This window comes from Lepidochelys kempii, chromosome 5 (assembly GCF_965140285.1).
Source record: "Lepidochelys kempii isolate rLepKem1 chromosome 5, rLepKem1.hap1, whole genome shotgun sequence".
Classification (NCBI taxonomy): Eukaryota; Metazoa; Chordata; order Testudines; family Cheloniidae; genus Lepidochelys; species Lepidochelys kempii.
In genome coordinates, this window is record NC_136384.1 from 44,537,124 (window position 1) to 44,555,197 (window position 18,074).

At 41.1% G+C, this 18,074-nt stretch overlaps 1 protein-coding gene across 6 annotated transcripts in view; it reads left to right on the top strand.

Annotated features, from left to right (window-relative positions):
• SERINC5 (serine incorporator 5) overlaps nt 1–18,074 on the top strand; it is a 67,752-nt gene that overhangs the window by 14,998 nt on the left and 34,680 nt on the right. For 5 of the 6 annotated variants that reach the window (XM_078852783.1, XM_073344121.2, XM_073344125.2 and 2 more), the window contains exons 2-4: nt 8,439–8,606; nt 17,048–17,226; nt 17,561–17,643. In XM_078852783.1, the coding sequence (XP_078708909.1) occupies nt 8,523–8,606; nt 17,048–17,226; nt 17,561–17,643 (346 nt within the window). In that variant the 5' untranslated portion in view covers nt 8,439–8,522. Of the gene's footprint in view, nt 1–7,156; nt 7,261–8,438; nt 8,607–17,047; nt 17,227–17,560; nt 17,644–18,074 lie in introns of all 6 variants that reach the window. The other variant, XM_078852782.1, reaches the window with a different exon arrangement.

Genomic DNA, 18,074 nt, shown 5'->3' on the forward strand with positions numbered 1-18,074 from the left:
CCACCCCCAAGTGCCCACCTGCGCTACAGCCTGCATGGGAGGGGAAGAGGAGGGTCAGGCTGGTGGGGACCTGGGGAGTTGGTCAGTGGCTGGTTTTTCTGCATTTCAGAGCTGGCAACCCTACTACTACAAAATTCAAGAGATCTTGTCCTCTGGAGAGCGTCTCCATATAAGAAATGCTGGTTCTGCAGCCGTATTGCACTTGGAGAGACTGCCAGCCTGAATTAGTTAGTTTTAAAAAGGAGTGAAAATTAGTTTCACCTGCATTACTGCTTACCTCCCCTCCTCCACCTGGCAGATTTTTGTGGCTTTCCAGTCCTTTTCTCCCTCCCTTGTTATTGTATGGATCGTTAGTAAGAGATTAAACTAGTTTATATGTGGCAAATGGCAAAATCTAGTTGTCACAGGTTCAGGGTAACTGCACCTCTATCTCTACCCCTACCCCTCCAGCATTTATAGTCTACTCCAGGAGTGCCCAGTCAGGTTTCCAAATATCTGTGGGCAGGGACCTTTATCCCACTCCCTTCTGACCAGAGGTTTTTAAGGCTGCAGAGCTTCCTGCCTTACACTGCAATATCCCTAGCAAGCCAGTCTGCCTGAAGGCCGGTGCCTGCTCTTCACTGTCTCTCTTAGGGCTCTGACCCTGTCAGGGTTCCTTCCCCACTCTGAACTCTAGGGTACAGCTGTGGGGACCCGCATGAAAGACCTTCTAAGCTTATTCTTACCAGCTTAGGTTAAAAACTTCCCCAAGATACAACTTTGCCTTGTCCTTGAACCGTATGCTGCAACCACCAAGCATTTTAAACAAAGAACAGGGAAAGAGACCACTTGGAGATATCTCCCCGCAAATTATCCCCCCAAGACCTACACACCCCCTTTCCTGGGAAGGCTTGAGACCAATATCCTAACCAATTGGTTACAAAATCATCAAAGACCCAAACCCCTGGATCTTGGAACAATGGAAAAATCAGTCAGGTTCTTAAAAGAAGGATTTTATTAAAAAAAAGAGAGGTAAAAATCATCTATGTAAAATCAGGATGGAAAATACTTTACGGGGTATTCAGATTCAAAACACAGACGATCCTCCTCTGGGCAAAACCTTAAAGTTACAGAAAACGGGAATAAACCTCCCTCTTAACACAGGGAAAATTCACATAAAACAAAAGAGAAACTAATCCGCCTTGCTTGGCTTACCTATACTGGTTGCAATATTGGAGACTTGCATTAGGATGGGTTGGAGAAGATGGATTTCTCTCTGGCCTCTCTCAGTCCCAAGAGAGAACAACCCCGTAAACAAAGAGCACAAACAAACCCCCTCCCCGCCCAAGATTTGAAAGTATTTTGTCCTCTTATTGGCCCTTTGGGTCAGGTGCCAGCCAGGTTAGCTGAGTTTAACCCTTTATAGGTAACAGGATTCAGAGTAACAGCCGTGTTAGTCTGTATTCGCAAAAAGAAAAGGAGTACTTGTGGCACCTTAGAGACTAACCAATTTATTTGAGCATGAGCTTTCGTGAGCTACAGCTTTATATATACACATATTCTCTGTGTATATATAAAGTCTGCTGCAGTTTCCACGGTATGCATCCGATGAAGTGAGCTGTAGCTCACGAAAGCTCATGCTCAAATAAATTGGTTAGTCTCTAAGGTGCCACAAGTACTCCTTTTCTTTTTAGGTAACAGGATGTTGTCTCTGGCCAGGAGGGATTTTACAGCACTGTATACAGAAAAGTGGTTACCCTTTCCTTTATATTTATGACAGACCCTATTGCCAACAGTTACGTGTTACCACACAGCCCCTTCTGAGCAACGATGTATATTCTTAAGGTGAAAACATATAAAAAACAATAAACATTCTTATTCATGTGCTAAAAGCTTACCAGGAGTCAACCATCAGTCTTATGGGGCCCGAGTAGACCTAGTCTTTTCAACTCTTTCGCCAAGGGTTGGGTCCCCCTTGGACAGAAGATCCTGTCTGCTTACTGGATCAGAAAGAAAGCCAGTGTCCATTTAAACTCAGACTTTCTATGCCCAAAGCCTTTTCTTTGGGTCTCTGGACAGCCCAATTTGAACCAGTGTAGGCAAGCCTCTGCAGGGGGTAGTACCTCTCTGGAAGTGTTAAAGGTGAATAACTTTAGTTTAATCACCCCTGCTGTTCTTTAGCTCTTGGAGGAGCTGAGAGATCCCTGCCATCTGGAATTGCATACAATCCCTGACCCACAGTGCTACAGAAACTTAACATAATACTGTTCCCAAAGATATTGTGTGGGATTATAATTAAGGCTAAGATTTTGTCACAGATGTTTTTAGTAAAAGTCATGAACAGGTCACGGGCAATAATGAAAAATTAACAGAAGCCCATGACCTGTCCTGGACTTTTACTAAAGATGTCCATGACTAAATGGGGAGCCTGGGCAGCTGCGGGCAGGCTGGGAGCTCTAGGGCACCTCTCCGCTGGCGGCTGGGAGCTCTGGGGATACTCTGCAGCTCCCAGCTGGTGCTGGCTGAAGTCACGAATTCCGTGACTTCCATGACTAAATCACAGCCTAATTACAATATCTATCACAGGAGTAGATAGTGCTGTTAAATACACAGAATAAACAAACAAGAGAGAGAGAACCAGTTTCTTCAGTCTTTCAATTATCATGACTTTAGAGCTACTTGCAACAATAATAGGTTAAAAAAATCAATATTTATATTTTTAAATTAGTGGTTTCCCTTTAATACAAAGATGTCAAAATTATCCTTTTTCTAGAAATATGTGGCTAATCAGAAGATCTTCTTCTTCATTCCTATAGCTCTCTAGTCTTGCAGTTTAGACTGCTTTATTGTTTAATCTGTTTACACTTCTTCCCCAACCCTGTTCTGAAGTGGCTACTTAATGACATTCCAATTTTGGAACAGCCACTCTGTCTCAGTTTCAGAATAAGTATTGCATAAGAACAGGGCTAGTACAATTAAAAGGCAAGGAAACCCTTTGATGGGAATGGAAGCAGGTGCAAACCTTACTTGTACTGGCTTAGGTGAGTCTCAGTAATGAAGAGACTCTCCCATCAGGAGGGAGGAGATGTGCTGGGTCACTACTGCAAGATGTGTTAGCATAGGGAAAGTATTGTGATTTACTGGTTGAGATACTATAGGGGTAGCAAATCTTTTATAAATTTCAGAACTCCTTTGAAACAGGCGGTTAACATGGTAATTAACCATTTGAAGACCACCACACTCTCTTAAATTATTTCCAGGTTAATTTTATATCTGAAGAATTAATGGCATTTTCATTTGGCTCATGCACCACAAGAATTTAACACATTTTGACATGCTAATGGTTTCTTAAGTAGTAATACCATCAGAACACTGTACAAATGTTAACTCCTACTTTTCAACACCCTGGGACGGTAGATAAATATTGTCCTCATTTTCTAGATGGGGAAACAGCTATGAGGATTTAGACAAAGACTCTCAGAAATGTGGTCCTTAAGTTACACTTCTTTTAGCCGTAGCATTTAGGACCATCACGTCGTACACATTTTCGAAAGTATGATATTTATGATTTGCCCAAGGCAACACAGTCAATCAGTTTTGATGCTGAGATTAAAACTAGTTTTACTTGAAAAGGAATCCTTGCGTATAGAAGGGTTTTAGCAGAAACTTGCACACTTCGTTGCATTTAGGCATCCTTTGTTTAAAATAAAACTACTGAATCACAAGCATATTGATGTACCCTGCCATTTTATTGTTCCAACAGAACTAAAGGTTTTTACTGTGTAGGTAGATTCTGAAGGTTGTTAAACTGAAGTGTAAGAATGCATTGGAAAAAGAATCAAAGATTGTTAGGGATTACATTGCTTACAGCACCACTTTGTTTTGAAAAACTTGATCTAAATACATTATTTTGAAGAGCGCCATCTAGAACCAATAGTCTGGTATGACAACTAACTTTATGATGTGACATCAGTGTTGTCAGTAATTGAAGCTTTCAGAAATTAGACCTTCCACATGCACAAATAATGTTTAAATATGTGAAGTGTTGGCAGCAAGATAAATCTAAAACCTTATAAGTAGTCAGTCAAAATTTTTCACATTGCATTTTTGTTTCAGCACGAATGTTTTTTCATAAAACCAAAAAATTTTGTGAAAATGTTTGACAATATCACAGTTTTCCGGAACATTATTTACTGTTAAAATTTTATAGATTCCCCCCCCCCCCCCCCCAAAAAAAAATTCTTTTTTGAAATCATTATTGAAATTTTTTCATTTATGAAAATACTGATTTCAGTAGGAAAACTGTTTATGCTAAACAAAAAATATGGAGGGAAAATAGCAAAAATTTAAAAATGGGGACCATTTTGAGCCCTGCAAAATGGAAATAAACTTTGCATTTTTTTGCTAAATGCTTTTTGACCAGCTATATTGACAATAATCTAAATTAGAAGCCTTTCACTGATTTGGGCTGTTACTTATAGTACACCTGAAAATAAATAGCGTAAGTTGAGAAAGGGTTAACTTTTACTCTGCACTTTTGGTTTCCTAGCTTTTGTCAGTTTGTATGAAAGCTTTAACACTAGCTTTTAAAATTTTTTTTAAAGGCATGGTGAACTCAATGCAAAAAATTCCTTTTAAAGAGAACCTATTCGTGGAGAAGGGTACAGTACTGTATATTTACTCAAGACTAAAGCAGCTGTTACAACTAACTGTGCAGTTAAATCAGCATGTAGACCAGGGAGCGGCAACCTTTGGCCCGCGGCCCGCCAGGGAAAGCCCTGGCGGGCCGGGCCAGTTTGTTTACCTGCAGCATCTGCAGGTTCAGCCGATCACAGCTCCCACCTACTGCAGTTCGCCACTCCAGGCCATTGGGGCCTGCGGGAAGCGGCGCAGGAAGGTATCATAAAGAAACTAACTATTTTGCACAGCAATCTTGAAGCTCACCACCTGCTCAGATGCATTTCTCATAATGGTTAAATGGAATATTTTGTGGCATTTCTGAGACACTCTTTCCACTAAAAGACATATTGCTAAATTGAGAGGTCCTGTGAAAACAGCAGGGAGAAGGAGCCCGCTGTATGGCTCCAGTCCTGCAAATACTTACACACACGCTTAACTTTTACTATCATGAGTAGTTCCACTGATTTCATTAGGGTACTCACTGTCATAAAGTTCAGCATGTGTGTCAGTCGTTACTGGTTTGGGGCCTAACATGGTTTTCATGCTGTTCCATTAACCTGTTTAAATCAAGTAGTGTATCTCTTTCTGATGTTGAAGTAGGGTGGGAGTTCACAAAGTTATACTGGGTTTGCATATACTAGAAAAATGGGTCAAGGTTAAGATGGGGTGTGTTAACGAACCTTGATCTAACCATCATTGTCTTGCAGTGTGATGCTATTTACCTTGACTGAGTTTGGAGTCCAGGGTATGCCCCATCATGCTCAGTGGAGGTAACTAGTATTGCACTGTGTCCATGCAAGGAAAAAATGGTAGTTAGATCAATTAGCTAATCATTTTTCTCTATATATTTTTTAATAGTGTAGAAAAGTTCCCATAAGGTTTCTTTACTGCTGTCACAAATGTGTGTCTCCAGCAAACTAACTGCCATCAGCAGAAGGATTAAAATGCCAATCTTACTGAACTTTCTATTTTCAGGTTTCAGAGTAGCAGCTGTTAGTCTGTATTCGTAAAAAGAAAAGGAGTACTTGTGGCACCTTAGATTAGCAAATTTATTTGAGCATAAGCTTTCTTGAGCTACAGCTCACTTCATCGGATGCATTCTCAAATACATTTGTTAGTCTCTAAGGTGCCACAAGTACTCCTTTTCTTTTTTCTATTTTCAAAAATACTTGAGTTCCTCTTTGGTGAGAACTGTTCCCCTTGTGAGCTCTTGGGACATACACTGAGCAAAGTGGGTGCTGATTCCTTCTAATGTTTTGTCAGATTTCATCTGTATTAACTAAAGCCCTGACTGCTCAACATAATGGTCTGAAAGATGGAGGTATGGTTATAAATATTTGTAGAAAGCCAAGGCCTTGTTTTTTGTGTAATACTTGTAATCGCTGTCAGACTTTTCTGTGGTATTCCAACCGAAGATAGAGTACAGACATAAGATTTATTAGTGTGTCAGTATGAATGTATGTATGTACTCTAGCCTAATGCCTCACTCATGGAAACTAGAACTCTGCTGAAAAATATTAATCCATAATGAGTAAACTAAAATTCCTGCTTGCTTTATAAATTGAACCGTAACTATATTTTTAGTGATTGCTTTATAATTAAAGCAGTTAACTAGTGTAAAAGGTCATGAAACGTTTTGTTTCTCCCCACGTCTTCTCGTCTCTTGTCTTTTTACTATGTTAATGGAATCCACTGCTACCCCACAGTAGGCAATAGGTCCTGTGGAGAATTTTTTGACCCTATAGCTGCAGTTCTCAAACTTCATTGCACAGTGACTCGTTTCTGATAACAAATTATTACATGACCCCACGAGAGGGACTGAAGCCCGAGCCCACCCAAGCCCTGCCACCCCAGACAGGGCGGAGACACAGCCAAAGCTTGAGCCCCACTATCCTGGGTGGGTGGGGGCCAATGCCCGAGGGCATCAGCCCCAGGCACCCGGGGCCTGTAACCTGAGCACCTTTTGCCCAGGGCTGGAGCCCTTGGGCTTCGGCCACAAGTGGCGGGGCTCGGGCTTCAGCTTTGGCTTTGACCCCGAGCAGTGGGGCTTTGGCTTCAGCCCTAGACCCCAGCAAGTCTAACACCAGCCCTGGCGACCCCATTAAAATGGTGTCCCGACCCACAGTTTGAGAACCCCTGCCTTATAGTAATAGAAACCAGGAAGTGAGGTGAATGGAACATACTTGATATCATGATAGTGAGTACATAATTTAGATTGCGTTGATCATTTGTTAAAATTTTAATTCTTTGTTGGAGTTCAAATTAGTGCTGAACTTGAAATCTGGCTTCCAAGATACAAATCTGTGAAACTTCTGTGGTGAACATATTGGTGTCAGCATCTTTTTCTCCTGGGGCAGGGACTGATTTTATTGTATATGTGGATAGCACCTTGCAAACTGTGGGTCCTTCTGGAATACAGACAATCCTAATCAGTGTCAAACTCTGACCTGCGGCTGTTTAACTTAACCAGCTTTTTATAATTCCCATTGTTGTTTAGAATGTATTACATGACATCCCCTGAATATGATGGGTGTCCAAATATTCTTCTGAACATAGCCAACTGTACCCTCAGAAGGAATGAAAAATAGTTTCCGGTACCCAGTATGTAATCTGTAATTATAATCTATATGAATAGTGTGTTATAAGTATTCATTGCCACAAGTACTCCTTCTTCTTCTTCTTTTTTTTTTTTTTAAGAGAAAAGTAGTATGTGATTCTTTAAACTGTTAAAATGCATACACACAATGAGGCATGGCTATGTCTGTCTGAACAACTTTAACTTTGGCATTTGATGATTTGAGTGCTTCCTTTTGTAGCCATAATGTTGTTCACCTAAATTTGGGTTGTTGCTGATTTTATATATATAAAATATATTGTGCAAAATATAATATATATATATATATAATATTTTGCACAATCTTATGACTTAACTTTGTATTTGTGGATAATCTAAGGCTTAGATTCTAAGCACTATATCGAGATGTACAGACACTCTTTTCTTAACCTGTGTACTACATACTTTTTTAACATTCGCTTTAGTTTTGCTTTGAGCACAGAGAATGAATGATTGCCTGCTGGTCAAAACTTCCCTAATTCACTCAGTCTTTACCATTATAAAACTTTCTGAATATTTTTATAGCAAAAAGGAAAGTACTCAAATAAGAGGTCTGAATAAAGAGAGAGCAACTTTAACAAGTTAACGTCAATGAAGAGTGCAGTATGCCTTTGATAAAAGGATTTAAACACTGAATGAGAAATTGGAGTCAATCAGTACAGTTATACACAGTCTTTGTGAGATAAAATTAATCTCCAGTTCAGATCACAAATTAAACCATCTTGTCTTTGTTTTTGTTACAGTTGCCATAGAGTTGATTCCCGTTTAGTGCAGGTCCTTTGACTTATTTCCTCTATCAGTGGGGGGAGTGTGTGTGTGTTTTGGGAGGTAGAGCATTGTCACTGGAGTGAATTTGTACTGCTGGATCAAGTGGGAGGATGCAGCCAGTACCAGGAGCTGCCTAAGAATGCAGAAAACATTTTTTTAGGATGTCAGAAGTACATTTTGTTCCTACTCTCCATTGTGGAATTATTAGAGCTCATCTTGGTTTTACCCTTCACTGGCAATCAAGCAGGCCATCGCACCTAGGATAATACATCCCCCTCCGGTTACTGTCTATTTCTGGAGTGTTTAGGAAGTCTATCAGCAGCCCTAGCAAAATTAGTCAGTTAAAATGAGGTGATGCTGCCGGAATGAATAACATTGTCTGTTTCTGCCTTTCTAGTTGGCCTGTTGCTGTGGTACTGCTGCTTGCTCCCTGTGCTGCAAATGCTGCCCCAAGATAAAGCAATCTACGAGCACCCGCTTCATGTATGCACTTTACTTCATACTGGTAACGCTCATCTGCTGTATCATGATGTCAAGAACAGTAGCTACTGAAATGAAAGAGCACGTAAGTAACAGGGTTTTTTGGTATATTATTTCTAAAGGGAATGATGGGGCTCTTTTAATGTACCCTCATGTATAGATGGCAGAACTGGAAGGGTATAGCCCTTCACCAAATATTTCTCTTGGTACATCCTTACAATGAGTCATTCTTGAAGCAGAGTTCCAGTCATTTCCCTCCCTTCCCCCTTAAAAAAATGGGAGTTGTGTTCTGCTAATGCCTCTCTCTGCCCTCCAGCTGTCTGTGTTTCCAGTTGGGTTTCATAAGGGAACAAAGATCTAATGACGAGCGGCCTTCTTCCTGTTTAGTTATGTGGAAACTATTTCAGTAAACGCTATACAGGCTTCATTTGGATCACTTGTGGGATATGATAGAACAGCAGACCGATCTTAAAGCCAGCTAACAATTGGTGGACATTCTGTTCTCAAGGGTGGGAGGAGTCTCACCATGATTTCCTCACTGTGGTCTTTGCTGTTTGTTAGAGTGTGAAAACAAAAATGAATATTGTAAGAGCAAACAGAACGGATTCCAGTCTTTGAGGAGAAACTTTCTCTAGTCCCTTAAACATTCCTATTATGAGCCTCTTGTGGGTACTGTTTAAAGTTGCATCAAAGTGCGGTAGTGGGTTTAGCAGCAGAGAAAATTCAAAAGGGAAGAATAATCCTTGAAGTTTTGTGTTTTAGGGTTTGTCTACACTGGCAAGTTTCTGCACAGTAAAGCAGCTTTTTCTGCTCAAACTGCAGATGTGTACACACTACCAAGCCACTTTGTGCGCAGAAATTCCTCAGTAGCAGCCCTGCAAAAAAAACCCACCTGGACAAGAGTCGTAAGGCTATTTGCGCAGAGGTTCAAGCGCTCTTTTGCCAGTGTAGACACTTGATTGCTTTCTGTACTGTAATTGGCCTTTGAAACTGTCCCATAATGCCTCAAATGACTGCTCTGCTCATTGTTTTGAACTGGGCTGCCCTGGAGACATGCGCCCCTCCCCTTTCAAAGCACCGTTTTTGACAGTCATTGTGTGCTGTGCTGATCTGCTCCGGGACACAAAGCAAACCATTAATGTGGAATGCTCCTGCTGTTGAACATAGAGGTGTTGGGGGAGAGAGAGATTGCTGTGCAGAGCGCCCAGGGATGGAGGCGGGGGCTGATGTCAGGATTTCTCCCTCTCCCTGCCTCAGGACTGGTTACTTCCTGCCACAGTATGAACTTACAAAAAAGACAGCATGCTGACACACTCCCTGTCCCCAAAACACACTGTCTCTCTCCCACCCTCGATACACACGCACACTCCCTGTCACACACTCTTCTCCCCCACCACTTCAGTTGAAAAGCAGCTGGAAAAAGTAGTAGGAAGCCCCTGGAACAATGGGATTGGGAAACCTGCATCATGTGACTCTGTGCCTGCCCCATGAGGCATTGTAAACCCTTCCCAAAGCACACTGCGGCCAGTTGCACAGTGGGATAGCTACCATAGTGCACTGCTGTCTTTGCCATTGCAAGAGCTGCTAATGTGGATGTGCCCCAGCATCACGAGCACAGTGTGGACATGCAGCAGCGGTTTAATTCCAGCGTTTTAATAAGTGGTATAACTTGTGGCACAGAAACTTGCCAATGTAGACATACCCTAAAAAGCAGAGGGGGCTGGTTGTGATTGGAACATGGTTTTATGTTCTTTAACTCTTGTGAAGGGGTGCTCACATGCGCACTCCTTTCATAAGAAGTGTTCCTTGTTCAAGTGTTTGAATCATCATGTTCCTGTGGTCACTACTCATTGGATGCTACCCAGACGTTGTTCAGCTCTTTAAAGCTTCAGAAGTATACGGGCAACTATGGTCTAAAATAGTTCTTATAATTAAGGTTCTGTCACAGCCCTGGTCAAGCTGCCCTCTGGACACTCTGCAGGCTGCTTTTTGGGCCTATATGCTGGGCCTGTGTGCTTTTAAGCTTCCTGGGTCAGAGCCAAGGCCTAGCACTGCCTCTGACTTTGCATTCCTGGGCGCACACTCTTGGGGTGCAGCTCTTCAGTCTACTACCTCTTTCTGAGAGCGGAGATCTGGCAGCCTGTCTGCCTGGGCACCATAACTAGTGCTGGTTCCCTTTTCCAGAGCAACAGTCTTGAGGGTACTCTGGTTTACAGTTTACTACTTCAGGGACACGTGATAGCTGAGGCACAGAACATACACAAACTTTGCAAAAGTTCTTGTGGTGGTGTGGTTTGGCCACTTAAGGTAGTTGTGCCCACCCTTGGTCATGTGGCATGGCCTTTTAAGATTTTTGGGAGGTTTCAATGTAGACAAAGGCAGATAAAGGAGGCAGTCACTGGGAATAATCTGTATTTGGAGAAAACCTCTGCTTCCAATCTTCTAAAGACCTGGGATCTTGTAGAGAGGGTGGGGCAAGATTCCCTCTCCCATGCAACCAGAACCAGCTCTGGGAAAGAGGGCTGTCCATATGCTGCCTCTTTGCTCCGAACAGAGTCACATACCAGCCGTTGGAAGGTTGCTGCCAGCTGAGCTGTTCCAGGCCAGGGAGAAAAAAGGGAGTAAGGTGAAAAGGGGCCAGCTGCAGGTAAGCCTGTCTGAAACCCCGGTTGGCCAGAGGTAACAAGCAGAGTTACCAACAAGAGTTGTTGTGGGCCTCCTGTGCCAAGGAGAGAGAAGCTGGGTAGGATATTTTCCCTTCCTCCTTGTCCAGGCCCAAGAAGGGCTGGGAAGTCCCCTGAGCCAAAAGGGCAGGACTTCGTCGAAAGTTTGCAGGGTCTGCAAAATACAGTTCAAAATTTAAACCACACAAGACAAATTCGTTGTCCTGGTAACAGGCAAGACTACTTTTTTTTCAGTGTGGTCTTCTAAAGTTCCCATTAACCAAGGTTGCCAGGCTTGTCTTAATTTCTCCCCACTCAAATACAGGAGAAGAGTGTATTCAGTCTTTCTTCAAAAAAAATAAGACACCATTCATACTAGACAGGGCACAGTCCTCTTATCCAAGTGGGGCTGGTAAATCCGGAGCCATGTTTCAAGTTTGAGCCACCAAAAGAAGTTATAAAAACAGCAAAAGGGGCCACATGGCAATATTAAAAAAGCACACAAATAAACATAAAACTAAATTTAGATATTAAAAGAAATGTGGAATCTGAATCCTTTATGGTTTGTTAGCTTCAAAATAACTAAATTCAATTTAATTACTTTATTTAAAATATTTTACATTAAATGAATGTATTTGGTTATTTTATTTTAATTTTGGAATCTGATTATTTTAGTTTGCTGTATATGTAATATGACTGACTATAGTACAAATATGATTAGGTTTGTATAGTAAATGTTTTTCAAATGATCACTCTAACAAGGTGATATGCAAAATAAACATATTGTTGCATTGATAAGTTTTCATTTTTGTTTTTATATAAAAACAAAAATTTTTCAATATTTCTCTTGTTCTGTCCACTGACTGTGTGCCTAAACCAGGGTTTAACATCTCTGGCCCTCAGGGATCTCCAACCATCCAGGTTCTCGTGCCAACCAGCAAATAATTGTTTTTATTAAAATCTATATGCAGTGCAAACCAGTGGAATTCTCATGTGCCCTAGACTTTAGTGTGAATTAGGATATGTAAGTGTTTCATATGCAATGTTAAGCAGTGTACATTTTAAAACCAACTATTAAGTGCTGGATTAAAAACCTGGACTATTGGATGTCTGTTGCCAAGGAGCAATGATGAGAGTCCCTGTCTTAAGCAATGACCTAACACACCACCTTGAATCTCACTCTTTGTGCTGTAACTCTCACTCTTAAGGACGGCCGACCCTTGGCATCCCTGGATCCGCTCTTTTTTTCTCCAGCCAGCTTCCTTTAACTTGGGCGGGTTGCTTTCAAAGACATCTCTCCCTCCAAGAGCCTGTGCCTGTGTTCCTCCTGAGAGTTCTTCCTCTGAGTGTCTCAGGCTCTGTTTCTTTAAGATCCAGAGCGAACACCAAATCTTTGTTCAGCTTCTGGGGGAATTCCACTCCTTCATCCCCCGACCCTTGCAGAGAAATTTGCTGAAACTAAGAGAATTGGTTTTCTCCACCCCGTTGTCCCAAGGTGTTCCAGTTTGAATGGGAGCCATTTAGCGACCTTCCATTGTCCCTGGACTGGGAGACACCTGACTCAGCTCTGACAGCACAAGGTGAATTCCACATACGCTGAGACCTGTTGTAAAATTTATGCCAACATAGCTATGTCACTCAGGTGTGAAAAATCCACACTCCTGAGTGATGTAGCTATGTTGACCTAAGCCCAAGTGTAGATATAGCTAGGTCGACAGACAAATCTTCCATCAACCTAGCTAACGTTGCTGAAGGAAGTGGTATTCCTACAGTGACAAAACCCTTCTGTCGCTGGGGGTTGTGTCTACATTGTTGGGTTATGCTGGCATAGCTACAGCACGGTAGCTTTGCTGCTATAGTTCCTGTAGTATAGACGTGGCATTCAATGATACAGCAAGTTCTTAAAATCAACTAGAATTTGTAAGGTGTACATAGATTCCCCAAATTGCCATAGCTCCTGACAGCACAACATACTAATGCATGAGATCTAAACTTTGTTTCTGTTACAGAACAAAAATCTGATTCTGCTACTTAAACAGGGAGTGGATTGAATTTTCAATAATTCAGTAACATAAGACTGGAACCTAGTTAGTTTCTCCAGGGAATAAGCATCAAGCCTGCCTTTCTGTTTGAGTAAGGTGGTCTTAAAAGTTCAGAAGAGGTCTTCAGCCAGCGTTGCGTTGGCTGTTTCACTGCACTCTTCTCAAAGAAAGTGTGCCGTGGAACACATGGTTAAAGTTGCTTCCCAGTTTAATCAGCTATTTAAATTACTAGATTGATTCTGTTCTGCTTGCCTGTAGTCTGTATGGCTGACTAATACAGGCATATTGTTTTTCCTTGACCTCTGGCTTTTTAAAAACACTTTAGTTTGCCAGAGTTCATGTACCATCTTGATTGCTTGACAGGAACTAGATTTTCATTTGTGGGAAGCTTGAATGGAGAGAAGTTGAATATAATCCAAGAAATTGAATTTTTTGAAGACAATTTACATGTTTATGCCAAAAATTCATAAAATCCATTTCTTTTATTAGTAAGGTTTTAATACAATTTGTGTCTCCAACAAAACAAATATTCTAATCAAAACAGTAAACTATTTCAGGGTCTCCTAAGCAGCCCTCAACAATATGATTTTCAGTAATGCCAATTTCTCTGCCTGTTCTTTTGCCTTGAAGGCTCAGTGGTGGGAAGAAATGGCACAAAGAAGAGGAGTTAGTGTGAACCGGAAAGATAATTGCTCTTTTAAATTAAGAGTATTTGATTGTTTTGAATGAAAAATGAAGTGTATGAAACTAGGCTTTCTTTATCTGTTCTCTAAATTAGTAATAAAGCATGTTCTGGGATGTTTAAAGTTCAAAAGCTTCAACAGTTAATTAAGCCCAGCCTTAGCAGGGTGCACCTTCAAATTCTCTATCCAGATTGGGAAACTGAGACATTAATTATGGACTGATATTTAGAGGTGGTTTCAATGGGATTTCTGAGTGCTCAGCAACCTCGGAAACCAGGCCATAAGCAAACTATAGTTCTCCAATATTTGTATAGTCTGACCATCTGTAAAAATAGAGAGCTCATGAATTTTAAAACCTAGTCCCAGTGTTTTCTTCATCTGTATATCTGATACATGACTTTGTGCCTGCTCTATCAATTTAGAGATCAAATACTCCTGTTAATATTGTGAACATCCTCTTTCATGTGGAGTGAATATTACCCTTTCTAACTCGCCTTTTGAAATTTTATTGATTTGATGATGCCATTTGAATGTTGTGCCAATCTGGCTTCTACATTTGCTGTAAATTCACTAAGTCTGAAACGGTTCTATATCATTTGCCTTAGCAGCATATCTGTTAACTCAATGATACCTAAGACGCTTGTCTTGGGAGGGGACAGCTACAAATGAGAGTTTAGTTTCGCAAACATAAGTTTTTTGCACTATCTGGTGTGTTTGGAAAAAAATATAGTTTTAAAAGTTTCATTTTAATAAGAATGTTTGTCTACCCCATGCACGTTGGGGAACTCTCACTACTTTGCATTCTGTCTAGGAAAACAAATCTCAGCATTGCCTATTTTATTAGAGTTTGTATCAGGGTAACATGTGTGGACACTAATCGGTGCTCCATTGTTCTGGGCACTGTACAAGCTCGCAGTAAAAACTATCCCTGCCCCAGTGAGCTTCAAGCTAGGTTGTGAAAAGACTCAACAGATGCCATTGGGGGTAGAGGGAGGACATAGTGACAGTAAAATCAATCAAGTTATGGTACAATAAGCAGATATCTCAGTTTACCACCCGTCTAGCTGGTACTGTTCTGTGGGCATTGTGTCTGAGATAAGTCTAAGGACTTGAAGACCTAGGCAGCGAGTTATACAGGCCTGTGGTGCCCATGCTCCACCAATATTCAGGAATGTGGGCCCGGCTCCACAAATGTTCGGGCTCTGAAAATATAAGCCGTCCTGGCCATAGGACAGACCAGGGCAACTGCCCCGGGCCCCATGGCCTGGGAGGCTAACAGGGGGCCTGGCACTGGCAGCAGCAGCAAGTGACCAGGCCCCAACCTGCCATGCTTTGCCCTGCCCTGTCCAGCTAACTGGCCTGTAGTTATCCAGGTCATCACATTTACCCTTTTGAAATATTCACACAAATGTAGCTTTCTTCCAGTCCTCTGTAACTTCCCCAGTGTTCCAAGACTTATTGAAAATGAACATTAATTTTCCAAGGAGCTACTTAGCCAGCTCTTTAAAAACTCTCAGATGCAAATTATCTGGACTTGCTGATTTTTAAAATGTCTGATTTTAGTAGCTGCTCTTTAACATCCTCTTGAGTTGGAATGGAAAATATTTCATCATATGATATGATTATATTACTCTGGTTTTCCCAAATACAGAACAGAAATATTTATTGAACACTTGTGCCTTTTCTGTACTACTGTTGAAGATTCTACAATATCTGTCTAGTAATGGACCAGTACTGTTAAGATGGTTTTTGTTCCTAATACACCTCAAAAACTCCTTATTGTCCTCAATTCTGCATTGCCATAGTCATATGATACATTAACCTCCTGTTGCAGAGCTGTTTTAAAAAAACCTTTCAGGCTGTGGACATTTTTGGTTGATCTGGTATGTGGATTGACTGTTGCTGGTAGTAGAGGATTACAGGTGTGACTCTCCAAAGAAAGCAAGTACACCAACCCCTCACTTGTACGCTCCTGTCATCCATTTTTGTTTACTAGTGTTCTGCTTGCTCAAGTAATCATGTCTTGCTTGGCATACTAGCCATGTTCTGAAAGTATTTGGAGGTGAAAATCTTTCAAGAGTTACAATATGGCTTGAATCTAATCATCCAGTCTTCTGTCCATTTGCTCTCTGACCCTTTCCATTTTGCTTTTCGAGTTGTCGTCTGGGACAAGCAGAGACCAGCATTCTTCCTTTCTTGGAGCTGCGCTGTTTCTTTATGTAGGGTATTATCTACAACCCCGGTATGCTTCCCAGACTCATTCTCTTTCTTGAAATCATCTGAGGCTGAGCAGCTGCTGAATTTATTTTTTCTGTCTTGTTCCTCTAAATCTTTGAAGAGAACATTTGCTAGGGCAAAACACTGTGTGTGTCAGCCTCTGTTCATGTAAGAAAAGTGAACTAATGATCCCCACTCTCATCTGATGGTGTATTGCTTTACAAGTCTCATTGGTTTAGGTTGGTGGCTCTGAGGATACAGAGAGACTTTAGTTTCCTCTAAACTAATGGTGTTTCACCCATTATAAATCCTTCTTTTGGGGATCTGCTCTAGCTATGGGGTGAGGGGGCGAGGTCTAGTCTGCATACAGAGACAGAGCACATAAATGGATAAAAGTCACAGAAACCTGCTTTTCAGGAGACATTTCGGGAGTATTCATTTCCACGTTAGTGTGGTGAGCCTCTGAGGCCAGAATATGAGAGGGAACAAACAACCACACAAAGTTAGGGCAAGGCCTAAAAGGCAAATATTTAACAAGTGGGGAAAGGGATGGAATTTTCCTACCTTTCTGGCAATTTATTTTTAAAGAAGAGGTATGATGCCAATCTTCCTTTAAAAATGGTGAGGAGTAGGGGATTGTTCCCCTTCACCCTGTACTGAGGCATTTGACAGGAGTTAGTAGCTGTCAATTGTGGCTCCAGACTTCCAATCCTTTATAATCTATGTACCACCTCACCTGTTGTGTGCAGTTTACCCCTCAGTCCAGACTGATGGTTCAGAGTCACTGAAACATAACTTGTAAGTGTGAAATACATCCAATTAGCTATTTTTAAGTCAGCTGTACACATGTAAACTATATGAGTGCAATCTGCTTAATTACGGTAAATCCTGTTTAATTTTCTCACTGTGTGTGTGTTTCAGATTCCTTTTTATGAGCGCATCTGCAAAGGTATTCAAGCAGGTGAGACGTGTGAGAAGCTAGTGGGATACTCTGCGGTTTATAGGGTCTCTTTTGGAATGGCGTCTTTCTTCTTTATCTTCTTCTTACTTACCATCAAAATTAACAACAGCAAAAGCTGCCGAGCATATATTCACAATGGGTAAGTTTTAGCTTGTTCGCTTATTTTGCCCTCTTCTAAAATCAAGCAATAAATCACATTCCCTATGTAGTGCTAGATTTCCATACTGCATTTCTTTTTGATTATGTATAGTGTTATCAAAAGCACTGAGTTAATTTTGATGGTTTGTTTGACATATGTACATAAGTGTGTAGAAGTGAATTCTAAGTTGTATTCAGACCGGTAGTGATTCCTTTGTACCAGAGAGCAGTAACCACTACTTAAGGCACAGCTGTCCTATGAAACAGACAGAACTCCTGTCGAAGACTTTTAATTTCTTTTATAAATAATATTCCACTTCGGTTTTGTCTTCCAGGTTCTGGTTCATTAAGCTTCTAGTTTTGGCAGCCATGTGCTCAGGAGCTTTTTTCATTCCAGATCAAGACACCTTCCTTAATGGTACAATTTTATCTTTCTGTATGCATATACCCTTTCCATTTTGCTTGTATGAGTGCCTATAACCTTAACAGTAGAGACAGATCGGTTATCTCCCGAAAGCTTATGCCCAAATAAATTTGTTAGCCTCTAAGGTGCCACAAGTTTTCCTCGTTCTTTTTGCTGATACAGACGAACACGGCTACCACTCTGAAACCCGTATTCCCTTGAGTGAATGAATGGGGTTGCCGTAGTTGTTTCACTTCTTTCTTAGTTTTGTATAAACAGTTAAGAATATTTTTAACATGTTATATACACATGCGCAGGGTACGTGTGTGAACAAAATAACAAACTTGTGCTGCCTTACAAGCTTTTGGATTTACAGATAGTCATAACGAGTGCTGAAAAATATAGACACTTAGGAATATGCAAAAATGTGTTGGGTTTTTTTCTGG